General features: G+C 36.9%; 1 protein-coding gene across 8 annotated transcripts in view; it reads left to right on the top strand.

The window, feature by feature from the left end:
- The window catches only part of LOC311192041 (sodium channel protein type 2 subunit alpha-like), a gene marked incomplete at both ends in the record, with an annotated part of 39,642 nt that extends 23,786 nt beyond the window's left edge, over positions 1 to 15,856 (top strand). For 7 of the 8 annotated variants that reach the window (XM_084264445.1, XM_084264446.1, XM_084264450.1 and 4 more), the window contains 10 exons: positions 817 to 934; positions 3,943 to 4,097; positions 4,329 to 4,502; positions 7,682 to 7,804; positions 8,087 to 8,368; positions 11,150 to 11,207; positions 12,012 to 12,149; positions 13,610 to 13,734; positions 14,095 to 14,365; positions 14,673 to 15,856. In XM_084264445.1, the coding sequence (XP_084120571.1) occupies positions 817 to 934; positions 3,943 to 4,097; positions 4,329 to 4,502; positions 7,682 to 7,804; positions 8,087 to 8,368; positions 11,150 to 11,207; positions 12,012 to 12,149; positions 13,610 to 13,734; positions 14,095 to 14,365; positions 14,673 to 15,856 (2,628 nt within the window). Of the gene's footprint in view, positions 1 to 816; positions 935 to 3,942; positions 4,098 to 4,328; positions 4,503 to 7,681; positions 7,805 to 8,086; positions 8,369 to 11,149; positions 11,208 to 12,007; positions 12,150 to 13,609; positions 13,735 to 14,094; positions 14,366 to 14,672 lie in introns of all 8 variants that reach the window. The other variant, XM_084264444.1, reaches the window with a different exon arrangement.
- Between the last annotated feature and the right edge of the window lie 5,992 nt (positions 15,857 to 21,848).

Below are 21,848 nucleotides of genomic sequence, written 5' to 3'. Positions count from 1 at the left end.
TGCTTTGTGAATTTGTCGAGGGTCATGTTCAAATTCATAATTCCATACTAATCCTGATTTTATTTTAGCATTTTTTGAGTATGGATCATAAGAATGATTAAAAAATTTAAAATATCTAAATTTTCTGTTGTCAAGGGTAACCAAATTATATTATAAATTGTCATAAGTGGTTAGCTTGCATCATACTGATGTGTAAGATGCCAGTGAAAAAGAGCTAACTAATTTGTTTTATTGTTGTATTATGAATAATGGGCACTGAATTAAAATCAGTCTTTAAAAAGTCTGCTATTTTTCTCTCTTGGATTGTATGCTCTGGCAGTTCTCAATTTAAAGTTTCTTGCTGTCAGGATTTACTGTCTTCAGGTTGAGGACACTTCTGTAATGAAAGTAGCTACCAACATACATCATATTAAAGCATATAGTAAAAACTGGTATTGGTTTAAAATGTATTGAGAAATTACAGTAAAAAGATAACAGTGGAGAAGAAAACAAATAGAATAAGATAAATAGTATCAGACAATCTACTTAATAGTAGTTAATTTTGATGAGTGATAACATTGTACTACTATATTTAGACCAGAAATTCTGAAATTCCGTGAAAGATTACATGATGTGCCTTCCAATCTCTAGGTAGAAAGTGGATGATTGATGCACATTTCAACAGCATTGACTGCTCTGTGTGGGTGTCTGTGTGTATTTCTGGTGACAAATACTGGTTTTATTATTAATTGCATACGGTGTTGCATGCTTGAAGTTAATTACAGTTTTAAAAATATAAATATTAGTTAAGTATAACTTACCACATTTTACTTTCAGAAGCTAAATTTTTCCAGCTCATCTGAAGGAAGTACAGTCAATTTAGCTCTCTTTGGAGAAGAAAAAGCCGAAAATGAACCAGAAAAAGCATCTGAGCTACAGGCATGCTTTACAGAAGGTATGTTTTGCAGAAGGTACGGGAATTAAAGTTGAGTTTAGCGGTTCCATTTTGGTGGTTTGCAACAAGTCTTGACAGTTCAAAGAAGCTATTTGCTACAGCAGTCTGGATCGTAGTTTGTCAAGTCTTATGATACAATTAATTTTGTATGTTGTCATAGTTGTAGAGCAGTCCATGGAGCCATTTCTGTGATGCGTGATTATGTGATAATTTATAATATTTTAAAATAAATTTTAGGCACAATTCTGTAAACTGATTCAGAGTAATACTGTTGATTTAAATTATGTTTTCAGTGTTGAAATCTCCAAGGTTTCGTAAAAGAGAAATTTAAACCAGAACCATGTGATTACTTGTGGTCCCTTCACAGTGCTAGAAAGCAATCCAGCGGATGATTCAGATCTTTGATAGCTTACTTCATGAAAGAGTTGTTATCTTGATGTTAGACCATTTACGGGGTGAGGGGATACATAAATGCAGTGTGGGATGAAACAGGTGGATGAGATCCTATATTTTTATTCTAGGAAGGAAGTCTTAACACCATATTTGCATATCTTCAGAATTTTTCATTTATTCTAGTTCTGCATTGCTGTATCCTTTGTGGGACTACTGAAATTTACTGTAAATGAATGTTTTTCCCATTTTTGTGATACTACAGATCTTGTCCTTTTAGGTTATGATTAAAATAATTCAAAACAAAATATGTTCCGGGATTAACTCTCCTATCCTATCCATGCTTTTTCATTTACTGTTATGAAGACACATCTGATTTAGGCTAGGACTCTTGTAATTTGAAACATAATTTCACTCATCTTTAAAAAAACAAAATTGTTTTGTAGTGCACGTCTGTACTGAACATACCAATCTCTTCATTAAAAACTAAGTACATTTCTCAAATATATTTGCACTAAGGATAAAGAAGAATTGCAATATTATTGTATGATATCTATCAATCCTTGTGCACAAGATTAATTTTTCCATGAGGTAGCCATTTTGAGTAGAGATAAAGCATGCTCTTCACAGTGGTAGCTGTTTTAGCTGAGCTGATGAAATATCTCATAACTTACTTGTAACATACGAGTTTAATGACGCTCATAAGAAGACTTCAATACTGCCTTTGGGACCCATTAAAGTCTTTTAAACTTGGTTGTGTTTCTGTGTGATTAAGCCTTTTTAAAGAAATAAGGAGATTACTATTAGCTACTATTTGACCCTGGCGGGAGGCCAGATGCCCACCAAAGTCGCTCCATCACTCCTCTTTTCAGCTGCACAAGGGAGAACATACATATTGAGACGCTTAGGAGTTGAGATGAGAACAGGGAGAGATCATTCTGCAATCACCATCATGGGCAAAACAGACTTAACACAGAATAAAGGGAAGAAAACTCACTGATTTATTACACTACACACATAGTGAAACCAGAGTTGGATAAGAAGTGCAATCAGATCTTAAAGCACCTTCCCCCATTCCTCCCTTCTTAGCAGACTTAACTTTATTCATGATTTCACTCCCCTCTTCCCCCTTCATTGTGACATGGGGATGGGCAGGGAAGGAGGGAATGCGTTTTTTTGGTCAGTTTCTCATGAGTTGTTTTCCTTCTTAGCTGGGGACCATTCCTCACACTCTTCCCCTGCTCCACTGTGGGGTGCCACCCACGGCAGACAGTCCTCCTTGAACTTCTCCATGAACCCTTTCTGTCGGGGCTTTAGCTCCTCTCCAACTGCCTTCCATGGGGTGCTGACCTTCAGGCCCAGACTACTCCAGCCTGGTCCCTCACAGAGTCACAAGTTCCCCAGCAAACATATCCTGGCATAGGTTGGTCTTTCCACAGGCTGCAGGTTTCGCTGCCAGGAGCTTGCTCCAACACTCCCGGGGGGGTCACAGTGTCCTTCAGGTGTCTGCCCCTGCTCCAGCATGGGGTCCTCCAAAAGCTGTAGATGGGATCTCTATTCCCTGTCATCATCTCTGGGCTGTGGGGGGACAGCCTTGCTTTACCCATGGTTGCCTTCATGGGCTGCAGATGAATCTTTTTTTGTGGCACCTGGAGCACTTCATTTCCCACCCCCCCTCCTTCTTCACCAACCTTGGTGTCTGTACAATTTCTTACATCTTCTCACCCCTTTCTCTCGTGGCAAAAAGCAGCTGCTTGCACGGTGGGTTTTTTCCTCCTAAATGTGATTCACAGAGGTGCTATATCCACTGCTGATTGGCTTGCCCTTGGTCAACGACTCCAGCCTTGAGTCAGATGGTGTTTACTCTTGGGCCTGCTGCAGGCTTCTGGCTGCTTCTTTCAGAAGCCACACCTGCAGCCCCGGCCCTTCTCCACCAGAACCCAGCCACACAAAACTACAACACAGGCGAATCCTGAGCTTCATTGAAAACTCTGCCTCGAGGCCCCAAGATAAGGTAGGGGGCTCTCCAAGGTGAGGCAAGTTGTGTGGATGATTGCCACAACTCTCTACCACATGGAAGAGCTCTCAGAATCTCTATTTGAATCACTTTTAAGTCATGAAAGATTCAGTCCTTGAAGCAGAGGTCATTCCTCAGTATAATAAAATTAAGGGTATTTACATGTCAGTGGTTTGGCTCATAGCTGAAAGACAAAAGCACTTTTAGAAGAAACTGCTGTGCTCTCAAACTACTTCCTATGAAAGCTGCTGTATGTTTATGCTCTTTGTTTCTACTACTGGACAGTTCTCATATGTTCTCTGATTATCTGAATAGAAGTAAAAACCATTTACTTAAAATGTCTTTATAAATGAAAATTAGCTTTATCAGATGACTCCTTTTGATTCTGAGCTTGATGTAGCATCCAGGTAATAGAAAAATTGTGTACAGGCAAGTTTTCCTACATCTAAAATACCAAATTATGGAGGTAAAGATGCTTTAAGTAGGATATGGTAATTCAAAGCATGAACTACCTCATGAAACAGGAGCCAGTTAAGAGTGATCTTGCTTTTTCAGGATAATGAACGTTCTACTATATAACAATTTGTCATTGTATTATTAGGCTGTATACGGAAATTTAAATGTTGTAAAGGCAGTATTGAAAGTACAAAAGGAAGAATCTGGTGGAACCTTCGAAAAACGTGCTACAAGATAGTGGAACACAACTGGTTTGAAACATTCATTGTCTTCATGATTCTTCTCAGTAGTGGTGCTCTGGTATGTAGAACATAAACCCACAAAAACAGTGCCTATAAAAAAAAGTTTTATCAAAGATAGTATTATAAGATACCAGTATTCATTAAGAAAAAAATGTAAAGTTAGTTTTAAAGAGAGTTTGGACCTAAATTCCCAGAATATTTTTGCAATTTTTAATTCCATTCTTTTGGTTTAATTTTTAGTTTGCAAAGACATACAAATTTCTGACTTACATGAATCCATTTTTCACAGGCTTTTGAAGATATATATATTGAACAGCGCAAGACTATAAAAATCATACTGGATTATGCTGATAAAATCTTCACTTACGTCTTTATTCTGGAAATGGTGCTAAAATGGGTGGCCTATGGTTTTCAAACTTATTTCACTAATGCTTGGTGCTGGCTGGACTTCCTGATTGTTGATGTAGGTACTATACTTTCTAAGATGTCTATTTCTAGTTTTTAGGCAGCTCCTTTTATGTAACTTCAATCTCATACATATATAGAGAGAAAATAAAGAATATAAATTGAGTTTAGAAGAGACGAATATAACATACAAGTGAATAAGATTCCATTGTAATTATTCAGTGAGTAACTGAATCTGCCTTTATATTTACTCCTGCCTGCGTTTTACTGTGCTGGGTCCCAGCCAGGGACACAGCTGATTGGCTTCAGTCTTCTTGATTTGGTGACAGAGAAAAAGAAGGAAGCAGACACAGAAAGGAAAGGGAAATTTGAGTGAGCCCATGGGGCTGGCAATAGGACATTTGATCCTGGGCTTAATGAATCACTGGTAAAGAACTTAAGGGGAGAGTAGCATTGGAAAATCCAGATGACAGCAGAAGAGGAGGAATGGGGGCAAATCTCACTTACATTATCTTGGAATCCTAAAAGTATTTCAAGAACCATGTGATATATAAATTTCCATTTTGTAGGATCATAGAAGCACAAAATGGCTTGGGTTGGAAGGAACCTGAAAGACCCCGACATAGTTCCTGTCACCCTTCCATGGGCAGGGACACCCTCCTCTAACCCAGGCTGCCAAAGCCCCAACCAACCTGGCCTTGAACACTGCCAGGGAGGGGCCAGCCACAGCTGCTCTAGGCAGCCTGTTCCAGTGCTTCATTATCCATCTAAACCCCTTAGCTGTCCCTGTTTGGGAAAGAATTTACAGAACAAAACAAAAAACTGTTACCCTTTGTGATGCTCATAGTGTTTCTGGAAAAGGATAATTAACTGGGTAACAAGTACAATTGCTGGTATTCTTCAGCCTTCCATGTGTGAGTTCAAAGGGTATGCTGAAAAAGAACAAATGTGGCATTGTGTAGTGTTTGACATCTTTCTTGGACCCTTAGAAGAAAGAAATCTTCTTAAGGCTTCCTCACATATAAATACAACAGGAGACAGCTATCTGGAGTGGAAGACTCTTGAGAGACAGACATCATTGACCCTCACCAGAAAACTGCTAATTCACCTGTACTAAAGTTTACAAAAATTCTTGTGGATTAGACTGTCACTTCCACAAGAGTAATAATGTTAAAAGAGGAAATAAATCTCAAGGCATTTTAATGATCCAAAGCACAAAGTTTAATAAATCCAAAATAAGATGTTTCCACCTTAAGTTAATAATCTGCTTTTCTGCAAATGCCTGTTCCGTAGCTACAAGACAGAAAGTGAAAATGAAGTGTAGGATGGATTCTGTCACATATTATTAAAGTGTATTTTTTACCTCTACCCTTTTTTTAATACACCTTTTGCATTTACTGTATTGGCGATAGTATGTACTGTTATTTTTTAATTTTACATCACAGAAATGTTACAGTTTGCACTTATATATGTGAAAGAAACTTCAGAGCTGCTATCACTTGTCCAAACCATGATCATATGTAAGGAACAGGAGGAAATTATTTATTAAAAAATTAAAAATGCTTGCATGCACATACACACACATCCACAGATGGTAACAGAAGAATTAAGTGTTAATTGCCATCAGCACCATCTGATGAGATGATTTATATTCCCTCTCCTTTCTCCTCTCAAAAATAAAAGCAGAAGAAAGCAATAGGTTAAATTGTAGTTTGGTTCCCAAAGAAACATAAAATTATGGGATCATTGAGTAGAGATGTGCTAATTTTGCTGGAAGAGGATTTATTGCAGTGCAAATATAACAACTGCATTATCTAAGAAAATACAGTTATCTAACAGGAATATTTGAACCGTATTTTTTCCTCTATCTTCTCTAGGATTATAAAAGTAAGGCATAATTATCTTAAGGTCTTGATGGATTCAGATGAATTAATGCTTTCTGTGCTAAATGTTTGTCTAACATTTTGAATTGAATGAGCAGTCTTCTAAAACTGAGTTTTATAGCTGAGTTAGAAATTAGATTGGTGGCATAAACTAAGGTCATTTCACTCAATAAATGTGGAGGGTTTTTTACCAGATCTTCTAGTTTTCTTTTTTCCTTTTCTTTAAATTAAATATTCTCTTGAACTACATGGCCTAACTTGTTATTATTTCAGCAGTTGAATTATCTAAAGTTTTAGATGGGTCATTTAAAAAATACAGGTATATGGTTGTCCTTGATAAGGCACTGTAGTGATCACTGGCTTGTATTTCATCTATTGCACAGATGTTGAATTCCCTGAGTTAATTTGGATTTACCTAGTTTGTGTGTTTTACAAAAAGCACGAAACATTTAAAAGACATGAAAAAATAGCCAGGTTCTCTTTCTGGTCTGTGTATTTTTGCTACTTTTGAATCCCTGTCAGAATTCTATGGCAGGTAACTCTAAAACCTACCTGCCAGCTTCTTGGTTATTCTTTGACTTAGAAATTTTAACTTCAGTTTTAACTTCAAAATGGAAACAGTGCTCTTTGCCAAATGGAGGCAAACATAGATCTTCTGGTACTTGATATTATAATTTTTAAATATCCAAATTGCAGTAGTGTGAAGAGACAATAAGCCAAAGCTCATGATTAAATTAACTCTGTCACAACTCCACTTCTCAGGATAGTGCTGTCTACAGTTAGGAATCTTGCATATCAGAGTCCTCTGTGACTGGGTATATACCACTTCCAAGTCTTACCATCTGCAGGCAATATGAATTATTGTATCTGCTATTCTAAGTGCAAATTATTGGAAGCAAATGCTACAGGTTTGCTTCCTGATACAGCGTTTTATCATGCTGCATCTATAATAGGGCACTGTTTAATATTGTAACATGTCAGGTGGAATGGCATTAGGTTTTCAGTACATTTCTGGCTATGCCAGACTTTGTTGGGAAGATGAGCTTTTACTCAGATTCTTTTTATCTAACTTGCCCTTCATTTTGCACAGGTATAATGTGCATAATTCTAAATAGCACTTTGTGATGAAAATTCTAGAGAGTGAGGTCTCACTGTGTTTAAACTGTTCTGAAATTTGCACAAAATGTTCCATTATATTTAAAATTTTTTGTTCTTTTTTTTATGCTTGCTAGAAAATTAGGGTCCTTATGAACTTTTTCTGATATCCAGATCAAAGCTTTCTTTCTTCTAGGCATTACATTTCTATTGTGAGGCTATGAAAAAAAGAATGAAATGTTTTGTTTGTTTCCTCTAGGTCTCCTTGGTTAGCTTAGTAGCTACTGCCCTTGGTTTCTCAGAACTCAGTGCAATTAAATCCCTCCGAACATTAAGAGCTTTGAGACCTCTACGAGCTTTGTCACGCTTTGAAGGCATGAGGGTAAGCAAAAAACCAAATAGTTTTTAAAACAAATCTATTAAAATGTGTCTAATTAGAAAATCATGGGGGAAAAGTGAACTGCATGCCTGTCTTCAAGGCCAATGGTAGCATGTTTGCATTAATGTGTTATTCCTTTTCTATTGGCACTATGCCAGCATATTTTAATGTTTTGAATTAAATCATTTGCTAGAGTTTAAAAAAAAAGAAAGTAAAATAGTTTTATTGCTCTATATACTGTTTTTAAAAAAGCGTTTTTTTTTTTTCTGTGTGTGTTTTTACTAGGTGGTTGTGAATGCTCTTACTGGAGCAATCCCATCCATTATGAACGTACTTCTGGTTTGTCTTACATTCTGGCTAATTTTCAGCATCATGGGAGTAAATTTGTTTGCTGGCAAGTTCTATCACTGTGTTAACACCACAAGTGGTGAGGATTTCTCACCAGAGAAAGTCAATAATGTAACTATGTGTGAAAATCTTAGGAGCACTGTTGGGAATGTTCGGTGGAAAAATGTGAAAGTAAACTTCGACAATGTTGGAGCTGGTTATCTTTCTCTGCTTCAAGTAGTAAGTGTATAAATTTAGATAAATTAGTTTTACATCTTAAAGTGACATTTAATTCCTTAACTTTCAGTATTATTTTACAGTATCTGAATGGATATAGGATTTTATTTAATTGTGTTCTATGAAGTTTATTAATATTGATTATGGTAAAAATCTGATACATTCTGTGGCCATTTTGAAAGAGGAGGAATGTCTAATATCTACCAGATGGATATAAAGTTCCTCTGCACCCAATCTTTAGTGCCTTTTCAAGTTCTACAAAAATACAGTATCTGGTAAAAGAAATTAAATGCAGCTAGGATGAGTTTTGTTTTATTTTCTTGATCTGTTTAGTTATGTTCACTTAAATTTTTCCTGTGATAGTCAAATAGATACATCCTAGGGCTCATCTGATTATTAAACAAGAAACCCAATTATTGATTTAGAAAAATTTTTAAATTTCTTTTTCCTTTCTCTTTTTCTTTGTTATTCTTACTAGTCCCACTCCATTCATTGTCTGTTCTTGTCAAGTAGGATGGTTAGCTTGGTTTTAAACTCTAGGAGAGCTGTTGCAGAATTTACTAGTGCTAGAGTTCTAAACACGAGCCTTCTGTAGAGGCAGTATCTGTAAATTTGAGTCAGTAGGACACAACATTCCTAATCGGTTTTGCTTGACAAACTGCTTCTGGGAAAATATTTGTGCTCAAAGCATTTGGTAATTATCCTGTCTTTAAAAATCTCTAACTGGTAGTATTTAGTAGTTATCATTGTGCTAGTAGGCTACCATCTGATTGCTCCAGGGAGTAACAGTAGCAATTAATTCATAGCACTAGGTATTTGAATAAATTACCAATGTGGAGGACAGCAGTACTTTTAGCTGAACCATTCTATTCAAGATATGTAAAGTTTCATCTAAATATACTGCTCATACCTTTTTTTTTACTTAATATGATAGCTCACAGGATGGATAAGAAAAGGAATTGGTTGGATGGCTGTTTCCAGAGACTTATGTTCAGTTCTGGGCTCCCCACCATAAGAAGGACATTGAGGTCCTTAAGCAAGTGCAGCGAAGGGCAACCAGGCTGGGGAAGGGGCTGGAGGGCAAATCAGATGAGGAACGGCTGAGGGAGCTGGGGATGTTTAGCCTGGAGAAGAGGAGGCTGAGGGGAGACCTTACCACCACCTACAACTACCTGAAGGGAGGTTGTAGAGAGGTGGGCGATGCTCTCTTCAGCCAGGTGACAGAAGATAGGACAAGGGGAAATGGCATGAAGCTGTGCCAGGGCAGGTTTAGATTGGATATTAGAAAAAAAATTTTTACTGAAAGAGTTGTCAGGGCCTGGAACAGGCTGCCCAGGGAGGTGGTTGAGTCACCTTCCCTGGATGTGTTAAAAAAAGGGTAGATGAGGTACTGAGGGATATGGTTTAGCATAGGATGGGAATGGTTAGACTTGATGATCTTCAAAGGTCTTTTCCAACTTTGTTATTCTGTGATTCTGTGATTATAACCAGTGGCTTAATGTCCAAGTAAAACCAGTACCGGTAACAAGTGGCGCCTCTCAATGGTGTGCACTGGAACCAATAATACTTAATAGCTTATTCAGTTACATAGATCATGAGCCTGAGTGCATCCTCAGGAGTTTGCAGATGACTAAGCTGAGCAGTGCACTTCGTATGTTTAGAGGGATAGGATGCCATCCTAAGGGAGCTTGTCAGGCTTGAGGAGTGGGCCTATGTGAGCCTCATGAACCTCAATAAGGCCATGTGCAAATTCCTACACCTGGGGGAGGGCAAACCCCAGTTTTGTACTGCCATCAGTACAGACTGGAGGATGAATGAATTGAGGGCAGCCCTGCACAGAAGAACTTGGGGATAGTGATGGACAAAAAAAATGGGTATGAGCTGGAAATACATGCTTGCAGCCCAGAATGTCAGTCATATCCTGAGCTGCATAATAAGTGCGGCCAGCAGATCAAGGGAGGTGATTCTCACTATCTACTCGACTCTTGTGAGTGGATGGTAAGAGACAAGGACCTCTTACAGTAGGTCCAGAGGAGGGCTAAGAAAAATATCATACCTTTATTGTGGCCTTTCAATATATAAAGGGGACTTATATGAAAGACACAGAGAAAAGGTTTGTACTGGCAGGACAAAGAGTCAATAGTTTTGAACTCTTTTGAGGGCAGATTCAGATTTGCTGTAAGGAGGATTTTTTTTTAACAAGGTGGTGAGACAGTGGAACAGGTTGCCCAGAGAAGTTGTGGATGCACCATCATTGGAAGTGTGTGATACAGTAAAAAGATATCCTTGGCCATAGCAGAGGGTTGGACTAGATAGTCTCTAACGGCCTCTTCCAAGCCAAACCATTCTATAATTCTGTAATTTTCTTAAGATTTCTTGGGACTACTTAGCTTTTTCAGTTTCTTCTAGGACTATTCACATATTCTGTCTGAAAAATGCCAACCCATGGTGGCTGATTTTTGGAGTCCTGCACTTTTTTGGTAGCCAGAAACTTAGGACTGAGAGCATTGGTATAAATTGCAGTCTTTCTGTTATGCTCAGATATCATCATACATAAAGCTTATATAAATTTACATGAAGATTAGGGTTTGTTCAGTGTTTTAAGTATTAGGAAGAAATATTCCACAGTAAATTACTTCCTATGAATACTTCACTCATCTCTTACCAGACTTTTAATACCCCTCTTTATTTTTGGGGATAAAACAATATTGTAGAAGACAATTTTATTTAAAATGTTTACAAAATGGAGCTTTGGTAGAAAATATTAACAAACTTTGTTTTTAGGCAACGTTTAAAGGATGGATGGAGATCATGTACGCTGCAGTTGATTCTAGAGAAGTGAGTGCAATATAAATTTTACAGAGTGAAAAAAAATAAGATTGTTGTAATACTTCTTGAATGTCAATTGAAATAATGTAAAAGATAAAGAATAAAAATATAAAACCTTGATAAATTTTCTATACAAATCTATGCACTATGAAGTAGTTAAGTGCATATACTTTTAATAGGTAAAAAAATTGTAGCAGTAGATCTGCATAAAGTATTACTAATTTTGTAAATTATCTGTAAATAACAAAATTGATGATATCTGTTTTCCTATTGATTTATGTCACTGAGATCATACAGATGAGGAAAGAAGCTTTTCCTGTGTCTCCAAAAATAACTCAAATAATCAAGTGACATCATCTGCAGTAGCTAATGTAGAGCTGCAGACTCTAGTGACTGCAAAAAAATAAAATGGCTGAATTTCGCCTGTTTTCCTGTTAATGCTGGTATTTGTTTTCATCTTTTCTCTATCTGGCTCCTGATTTGCATAAAGTCCATAGGAACTGAATTGCTTACCAAGATTTGTTCATTCTGACACGTTTACTAGTAATTACACAAAACGTCAAGAGTCATTAGAAAGGGACTGGCAGACAGAAGAGGGGAGGAATGGAGGAGTGTGTGCAATTGCAGACACCTCCATTAAATAGATTTTCAAGTTCAGAGACAGGGCAAGTGTAGGGTATGCTCCAAAAAGGCTGCTTTTCTCCACCTTGACAAGTAGTTGTCCATCTGGATGCAACTCTGTTTCTGCTTGGTATTCTGTAATTTGTCTTAACTGTTGTTTGTGATCTGTTGCTGTTTTTCTATGATACATAGACAGGGAAACAACCCAAATATGAAGACAACTTGTACATGTATATTTACTTCGTTGCCTTTATCATCTTCGGATCGTTTTTCACCCTAAACTTGTTCATTGGTGTCATCATAGATAACTTCAACCAACAAAAAAAGAAGATAAGTATCATGTACCATTATCACAACTCTTCATTGTTGTTATGCATTCAGCAAATGTATGTAAGGATAAACATATGTCTGAAATGTCTCATGGTAATAGAAAAAGAAGAAATCAGCTATTAAGATTTCTGATCACTCTATTCAAAATAATGAAATAAGGTTTTGCTTTTTGAGGCATTTGAAGTAATTTAAGCTTATACTCTGTGTCCGAGTGTTCTCACATCACTGTACAGCCCAATGATACATTGTACATCAGAAAGTTGTGATTTGCTTTTCACTTACCCTTATAGTGCTGTGACAAAGCTATGTGAAAATTCAGATGACTTCATTCAAACAAATAGATGACAGGAAGGAAGAGAATAAGCAAAACTACAAGTATCAAAAGTGATAAACAGATAATGTATATCATACTATGAAGACCCGCTGAATTACAAAGAGGCCAGTACAGACAAGCTGAATGCTGGAACTACTGTGCTGTATTGTAAGATTAGAGAGGGTTGGGAAATTGTCTCATGAGCTAGTAGTGAAATTGCAAGAGAAAGAAAATTGTCAATTTTTTTTTTTTTTTTTTTAATTTCCCTACTGGTTACGATCTCCTCATTTCCATCATAAGGATCAAATTAATTTCTTCTTTCTCATCCAAAACACTTACTAAGAACTGAATTGTACTTGAATATTTGGCTTATGAGGAGGGCATGCTAAACAAGATCTCTATTGACTTCTTCAAGTCTGTGTGTAGCCACAGCTGAGTCAAACATATCTTTATACAAATTCATCCTTACATATTGAGTAAGATTGACACTGTATTGGACAAAGTCACAGAATCACCTGTGAGACTAAAAATTGTTTTCAAATGTTGTTTCTTTGGCATCTTCCATACCTGGAATGTAGCTACAAATAAATGCATGGAAATAAAAAAATCAGCAATAATTGTACTTCCGACAAGTGTTTCTATATCTACCAGTGTCTTCTACTCAGGCTATTATCCTCTTATCCAGGACAAGGAATCCCATAGTGTCCCCATGCTTCTGACGATCTCTGTACAATATAGGGATGATCAAGCCTCAGATACGCTATAAAAGTATCATTGTGGCAAAAAGCCCATCTGAACTGAGATACCTGTGCTCAAATGATAAAACATGCATCCCGAAAAGTAACTTCAGTAACTTCTTTCTCCTCATACTGTTTTCCTGAAGGCGTATCAGATCTCAGTGAAACTTTCTGCCTTTGAAGCTTTTTTATTCCTGGTTGGTTGATTTACAGTGAGGATTTTATGATGTTAGATTTGTAAGTGTTTATGGAATGTATATTTTTACAAGGATTTTTTTACATATTTACTTGAATCGTCAGGTAGGTAATTTGTTTTTTAACAGCAAATACATAGAAGTTGCGGGGCTTTTCACCCTTTTCTTGCTCTTCACCAATCCTGTGAATTAATGAATTTAAAGGCTTGGCTGTAATCAGTTCTATTTTTATCATTTTACCTTGGAGGTCAAGACATTTTCATGACAGAAGAACAGAAGAAATACTACAATGCAATGAAGAAACTGGGATCCAAGAAACCACAAAAACCTATCCCTAGACCAGGGGTAATGTGTCCTACTACTCTGTCATCTGCATTTGGGAAGAAATTGCAGCAATACATTAACTATCAGTTCTTTTTTCTTTTAACTAAAATGGTTTAGGCCTAATTAAAGTTAACCTTTCATTCTGAATTTAAACATGTACACGTTTTTGAGAATCAGAGTCTGAAGAAATAGAAATCCTTTGCGTTTTGAGGGGCAAAATTAAGAGATGGCAAATAAAGAAGTTACTGCACAGTACTTCTCTTAGATTTTTCACCAATTTGCTTCATTGTATATTTTGGGGGAGGAAGAAGGAAATGTGAGGGAGGAAAAGGTTGTTTGTTATGTAAAAAGTACTATTACCTTTTATTTTTCTTCCCTCAGAACAAATTGCAAGGTCTGGTGTTTGATATAGTAACAAAGCAAGCATTTGACATCACCATTATGGTTCTCATCTGTCTTAACATGGTCACCATGATGATAGAAACAGATGACCAGAGTGAATTGATGCAAAATATTTTATACTGGATTAACTTAATCTTTGTTGTCCTTTTCACCGGAGAGTGTGTCCTCAAACTGTTCTCACTCCGTTATTATTACTTCACCATCGGTTGGAATATTTTTGATTTTGTGGTTGTTATACTTTCAATAGTAGGTAAGACTTTTTTATATTCAAAATTAAATATAATAAAATATGTATTAAATGCATAATCTCTGTCAAGAGTGTAGATTACAGGAAACACTTAATTTCTCCTGATTATTTAGGAAATACACTTTAGTTGCTTTCTTAATTTTGTATTAATTTTAATATTGCTCCCTTTTTTCTAAGATTGCTGGGAAAAATTGATCTGCAATTATAATTTTCACCAGCTACACAGGCACAGTTGTTCTTTGTTCATACATTACTTTGAAAAATGTAATCTGTGATGAAACATTACTGTTTTAATTTTCATGTTTCACAGGTATGTTTCTAGCGAAGGTGATTGAAAAGTACTTCGTGTCCCCCACTTTGTTCAGAGTCGTCCGGCTTGCCAGGATCGGCCGAATCCTGCGTCTCATTAAAGGCGCGAAGGGGATCCGCACGCTGCTTTTTGCTTTGATGATGTCTCTTCCTGCCTTGTTCAACATTGGGCTGCTGCTGTTCCTGGTCATGTTCATCTATGCGATATTTGGCATGTCCAACTTTGCCTATGTTAAGAGGGAAGCTGGGATTGATGACATGTTCAACTTTGAAACCTTTGGCAACAGCATGATCTGCCTATTTCAGATCACCACTTCTGCTGGCTGGAATAGTTTGCTTGACCCAATTCTCAACAGTGAGGAGCCAGACTGTGACCCAAACAAAGAACATCCCGGGAGCTCAGTGAAAGGTGACTGTGGCAACCCTTCCGTTGGGATTTTCTTCTTTGTCAGCTACATTATCATATCGTTTCTGGTAGTGGTGAACATGTACATTGCTGTGATTTTGGAGAACTTCAGTGTTGCTACTGAAGAAAGCGCTGAACCCTTGAGCGAGGATGACTTTGAGATGTTCTATGAGGTTTGGGAGAAGTATGATCCTGGTGCAACACAATTCATAGAATACAGTAAGCTGTCTGATTTTGCAGCTTCTCTGGATCCTCCTCTTAATATGCCAAAACCAAACACAATTCAACTGATTGCAATGGATCTGCCCATGGTAAGCGGTGACAGAATTCACTGCCTTGACATCTTGTTTGCTTTCACAAAGCGCGTTTTGGGGGAAAGTGATGAGATGGATGCCCTCAGAATACAGATGGAAGATCGGTTTATGGCAGCCAATCCTTCAAAAGCTTCCTATGAGCCAATTACAACCACTTTAAAACGAAAACAGGAGGAGGTATCTGCTACTATCATCCAGCGTGCTTACAGACGTTATCTTTTAAGACAGTCAGTAAAGAAACTTTCGTTTATGTATCGTAACGATGGGGTCGATGTGCTTACCAAAAAAGATACAATTATTGGTAAGCTAAGTGAAAACTCACCTCCAGAAAAAATGGATGTGTCTGCATCTGCCACATCTCCTCCTTCTTATGATAGTGTAACAAAACCAGAAAAAGAAAAATATGAAGATGACAAATCAGAAAAAGAAGACAAGGGGAAAGACAGAAAAGGAAATAAAAAGTAAGAGGCATAGAGAAGTTTTCCATGATGAATGCTCACAAGCCTGACAAGTTGACATTTTTATCCATAGCACTCTTATTGGAGGATTATGCCAAAATTACAAGATTTTACTTACTTATGCACTACTACAGCCAGTGCCTGTACAAGACAATGACCCTTCATGAGCAAACTTTGGTCTTCAACAGGCAAATAACCTTGCCAGAAAAAGTTTTTATTCTCAGCTGGCACTAATGGCGAGGAGACACAAAATTTCTACTTGGACTGTAGGAACACTTAATGGAGTGCAAAATTACCAGTCCTAATAAGTCTATATTTTTGCGGAATAAGTGTATCCACTATGTACATTTAATCTCCTATGTATTTTCTATGTGTGTCAATTTTTTTCATGATCTTACTTGCTTTAATTCACATACTGCTATTTGTAATTCTGCTGTGCGGAGAAGAAAACTAAATACTCCTGCAGAGGAACACAAATGTCAGAGATACATAATTATGGCATTATAATATGAACATAGTTCTCTTCAATCCACTTCTAAAAGCAGAAAGCCAGTGCTCCAGATTATTGAAACTCAGGATCCTAGGTCAAATAAACAACAAATAATAAGAAAAGATCAGAGTATACCTAGTGAATTTATCAGAAAGCAAAACAAGGGAGTACTTTTCACGTAAAAGAGGTTGGTAGCTTAGTATCTTGTTTTTAATATAGTTATGTTTAGTACTTTTTAGTAATTCTTAATTCATTATAAAGTTCAATGATAAACACACAACTTCTGTTTTGAGAAACATGAAACTATGAAAAAGTTAATTTCAGAGTCCAAGATGTCTCATAATTCCTGATAGATTTAAACAGTTTGTCGTAAGAAATGCTGCAAATGCCAAATTGTGCCTACAGGAAATTAGTGAAGTAAAAAAAGGGTTAGTCTTTTTTTTCTTTTTTTAACTCTAGACCCTGTAATTTCATGAGTAGCTTCCATACTTCATTCCAGGTCTGTTTCTACACTTCTTGTTTCATGTGAACACCTTAGGACAATAATCAAAGCTACATGTATAAACTGATAGCAGAATACCTTTTGGGATAAATACTACCTTAATGTATACCTCAGGCTTAATTTTCCGTACTTTGGAAGCATGGGTCATGCCAGAGACACAAAATACATACATCAGAGGTGGTTTTGACCATCCCCCACTGGCACTTCAGTCAGGTTTCCACTATATATAACGCAATCTGTAGGAAGCTGAGATAACCAAAAAGGTGTATTTAAATCAGCTTTGTCCTGCATTGTGGTTTAGATGGCATTTTTAATCATCAAGGCTGACGCTATATATGTAAGTAAAATATCCTCTGTTATTTAATCAATTGTTTTACTCAGTGATACCTGTTTGAACAAAGAGACAGTGACCTAAGTACTGTATTTATTGCATAAAATACCCTAAGTGTAGCTTAGAACATTTCAGTAGATAATATAATCTGTAATACTCCAAATGATTGTGAAGCTTTGTACTGATGCATGCTTGCTGCTATTACCCTACAGCTGTTAAAGTCTAAGGTGGGAAGACATATGAGTGGTAAAAAGAAAAAAAACTGTTTGCCGAGACCATCATTCCTCATACCAGTAAGCAATAGTTTGCAGCTATTCTAGATTTTATTTTGTTTGAGTTTTGTAATCCACAAAATGCAGTAAATAATCAGACTACACAGGACAAATATATTGCTTAAAATGTGGGTCTAGAAAAAAACTTTTATAATATATCTATTGATCTATTCTTGTTATTTTGAAAATAGTTTTATTTTATAACATTTTATACTTATAATAAGAAACTAAACATATCTTCATGTTGTTAGTAATTTTTATTGCTGTCTCTCTGTGACACTTTAATGTTGGGAATCCTAAGATAAAATGTGAATTGGAAATTACGTTTCTGCTAATTATATTGGACACATTTTAGTAAGGAATAATTTTAAAAGAAATGCACAATATTCTCTTTCAGTAGGTCCTTGTATGTGAAAAAAAAAAGAAAGATAGAAGGATTTCTTTTGAAATTATAACCCTGTCTGCCAGTCTTCAGGCTCATCTTAGTCATAGAACCTTTACTTTTCCCTGGTGTTAGTCTCACCTAGTCCACTTTTCTTTGATTCATACTGCAGTAGAAGTGCTTTAAACATAGTTTGTTATTCAAAATCTTTCTTCATGAGAATGAATAGTGAACTTGTGCAATGGACAGCAGAATGCCTTGCATTTCTTAAAAAAACCCTAATATATAGATGGGCTCCTGCTTTTCTAGAAATTATTGGCTCATAGTGTACTGATGAACTGCATGCAGGAAGTTGTTTTACCAAAAATAACTACATTACAAACCCAAAAGAATAAAAATAATCTTTTTATGTACTTGTTTTAGTCTTTGTGGTTTTTATTGTATGTAGCTTATACCCATTAACAAGTAATGGTTGGAAAAATTAAGCACTTTAGCAGTGAAGCAGTGTGTTTTAGATATCTAAATCACAGATTGCTTTGTGACTTAGATCAATACCAACTTGTCACCATCTAGATGAAATGGGATGCTTATGTTGTGCTGACCAAAGAAGTTTTTCTAAAGTCAGAATTGCAGTCCAATTATGTGGTTTTCTGTCAGATTTTTACAAGTTTCCCAGGAAGAGCTCCAGTGGTGGCCAAGTCCAGTGGAGTATGTCTCCACATTTTTGCTGAGCAGTGGATGCAGCAAACACTGCTCACCCTGTTGTTGGGATGCTTTGCTTTAGTAGCTGTATCTGATTTGAATGAAAACTTTTTTGGTTTTTAGTCCAAAATGGATGGGTTTTTTTCTTAGTCACTAAAGATAATTGGACAAAGCAGTAATGTAAATGCTTTAAAATATCTTGGTCATACTCTTGAATTGCTATTTAAAGAACAAAGTTGGTTTAAATCAGTGCTTGAGAGGTACGTAGTTAACTTAAAAATTATATGTGGAATATGCATGAAGTGTACGTGCAATAATTTTCCTACAGATTTGGTAGAGTGCAGAAATATGGGAGGTCATTCGTAAAATCATTGTACAATATAAAATTTCTCTCATGGTTAAAGTTATGTTTATTGAAACCATCATCCAACTGAAATCATTCTCCATTTTTGTTGGCTCAAATTCTAGACTTTTTGGTCCTTTGCAAAGAGAGTAATATATTTGTAGATTTCAAGTTGTATATATTTGAAAAACTTACATCCTTATGTATCTTTGAAATTATTCCAGTATACCTGGAAGATATTTGCATTTATGGAAGACACAGTTGAATTGCAGTCTTCCTCCTTAACATGGAGGTATAAAATATATTAATATTTTAATGTAAGACAGATATTTCAGTGTCTTGGGTCAGTCATATACCACAATGCAAAGTGTTAAGCAAAACTAGAATCAGAGGACACTGCACTCCTACTGTCCTAGTTGCACAGAGAATGAAAAATTACTAAGAAAGGAGCCCTTAATTTTTTTTTTAGAACTGAGCTTTCTTCCCTGCCTTTTCCCAACCCAGAAATGTATTTCATTTCATAAAGATGCCATCAACCTGCCCCTCCCACCCTGCCTCCCCCCAATCCCCCCAACCCCTAAAACCCCACTAAAAAACCAAACCACTCAACAAAACAGACGTGTATTAGGACACAAAAGAGGAAAAGTTCTATTATTTTGAAACCTTGGCCTTGCTCAACTCCATAACAAAACTCTGTTTCACTTCTAAGGACGAGACTTCTGCACCCAGCATACAAAGTTACTTGTAAAATATAAAAGGGGAGGATGGCAGGCAGAGAGCCTTTTGTAAAAAGGCCGTTTCTGGCTGGTGTTTGTATTATTTTTAAGCAGAAATGTGTGTTGCTGTGCAGTGGAAACACGTCAGATCCGGTAAACGAGCGCCTCTGCCCTAGCTGTCAGCAGCACGGGCTGTGCAGTAACAGCGCAGCGTGACTGCGGCCGGTAGAGGGCACAAACACCTGCCGGATGCCGGGGTGCAGTGCCCGGTGTCCAGCCCCAGCAGGAACCCACCGGTGCAGGTTGCAGGCACGGGCAGAGGGGAGAGCTCACAGCTTTCCGCAGAATTTGTAGGTTTCATGTGCGGCTTGCCCTGGTGAACTAAGGAAGCTAAAGCTTGGTGATTTGCCTTACGGTCTTCAAATAGCTTTGTTGGTATATCTTTTGTGACTGGGGCAGCAGTTTTTTGGACTTAGGTTCTGTACCCTCAGGGAGGGCTGGGAGGGGAGCATGTGACTCTACATCCAAAACTGACAGCACATTGATTAAGAACTGCCACACTTACCTGAGATTACTAAAATGTGGCTGAAGGGTATTGATGCGTTGTGGAATTCCGCAGAGGGCATTAACTGTATTTGTAGTATTAGGCTTTATTCAGTTAATTCCACAAGACACCTATGAAACAACCCCAGCCTTCTAAAAGAATCACATATGAAAGCATCTCTGGCGTTTACATGGCAAGCAGTCATAGATGACACAAAATATTATTAAAAATGCATTTTAATTTTTTTAATATTTTTGACATAGAAAATTCTTATAATACTCATTCTGTAGTATATATTCAGAAAGGCTTATCTAGCTTTATAATACATTAGGAGAAATAATCGGACATATCTGCAGTGTGGGAATATTTAATGACTCACAAACCTCTGCATTAGTAACATCATTTTCAGTGGGGGATGGTACACATTCTCTGATCCCAGCTAGGTTTTGTCTATGTGTATTTTATTTTATTTTTCCTTGCTGATCAGTGGGAGCTGTCGCACAGCAAAACAGACATATCTTTGTGCTTGCCTTGAAAAAAAGAAAAAAAAAAAAAAAGAAAAAAGTGTACTGCAGTGTAACCCAAGCAAAGTAAACTGCGGCACATTCTCATCCCTCCAGAGAGGGAAAATTGCATGCTGAAGCACACATGATCTCTGCTGCAAGAAAAGCTTTTGATGAAAATAAGGAATGACACTTCATAAACAATTTATAACAATCAAAACCAGCAGTGCTAGACATGCTCTGCACTTGCATTTTCTATTGTCTCAAAACCATGTTACTTTGCCTTTAACTGCGGTCTCGGTAATCTTTTTAGAATCTCACAGCTGATTAAAAAACCCTGTAACATATTTTTGTGAAAATGTATGTCTGAAACAATGTTGTAATAAGCTATTTTCATAGTAGTATCTGTAATACTTGTGTTCAAAAATGGTCAGAGAATTCCATGCTGTACAGCTATTAGCAGTACTGCTTTACAAAAATGTCATGCCTGCAGATACCATAGCAACCCCTGTCATGTGGCACTTTTTGATTGCCGAGATATACAGTTGCTATAAGTCCATATGCTGCAGCAATACTTGCATTAGTATCTGTATATAGTGTTTAGTAAATACTGCATCCACCACATAAGGCAAACCAGACTACGCCGGCAATGATCATGTTCATGATCTCAGGCAGGCAAAAAGTTAAAATACTCTCTCTAGTTGTAGGCATTTGGATTCCCTGTAACCTCTCTCTTCTTGATGGCCTTGATGGCTGTCAAAGGTTCATGCAGCACTGCTGCAAATACGGGTATATTTATGAAGATGGAAGGCAGCTGCTCATGCTCTCACTATTTGAGACTGGAAATTAGATGTGATTTATGAGGTAATGAATAGGTGGACAGATAAATGTAGGCCCATGATAGCCTCTGTCCGGAGCTGTGTGTACATCCAGAAATAAAAGTATTTGGGGAGTGGTGCTCAAGAGCACTGTAAACTCACCAGCTTTACTGCTCTTGTTTTCTCATTTATTTGAAAAGCATTTACCTGAAATTTCATTTATCTGCCATGTTGCAACAATCTTTCAGAATTTTTACCTTTGTATGAAAATTGAAAGAACAAGGAAGCGAGAATGTTTGTGTTGAAAGGATAGTAACCATTTTAATAGTCACTTTGCATGACTGTTCAGATTGGTGGGCATGAACTTTTAAAAAGTCATGATGAAGTAAAACATTT

Source organism: Gallinula chloropus (genome assembly GCF_964237585.1).
Source record: "Gallinula chloropus genome assembly, chromosome: 5".
NCBI lineage: Eukaryota > Metazoa > Chordata > Aves > Gruiformes > Rallidae > Gallinula > Gallinula chloropus.
The sequence above is the reverse complement of the archived record's forward strand: the minus strand, read 5'-3'. Positions and strand labels throughout refer to the sequence as shown.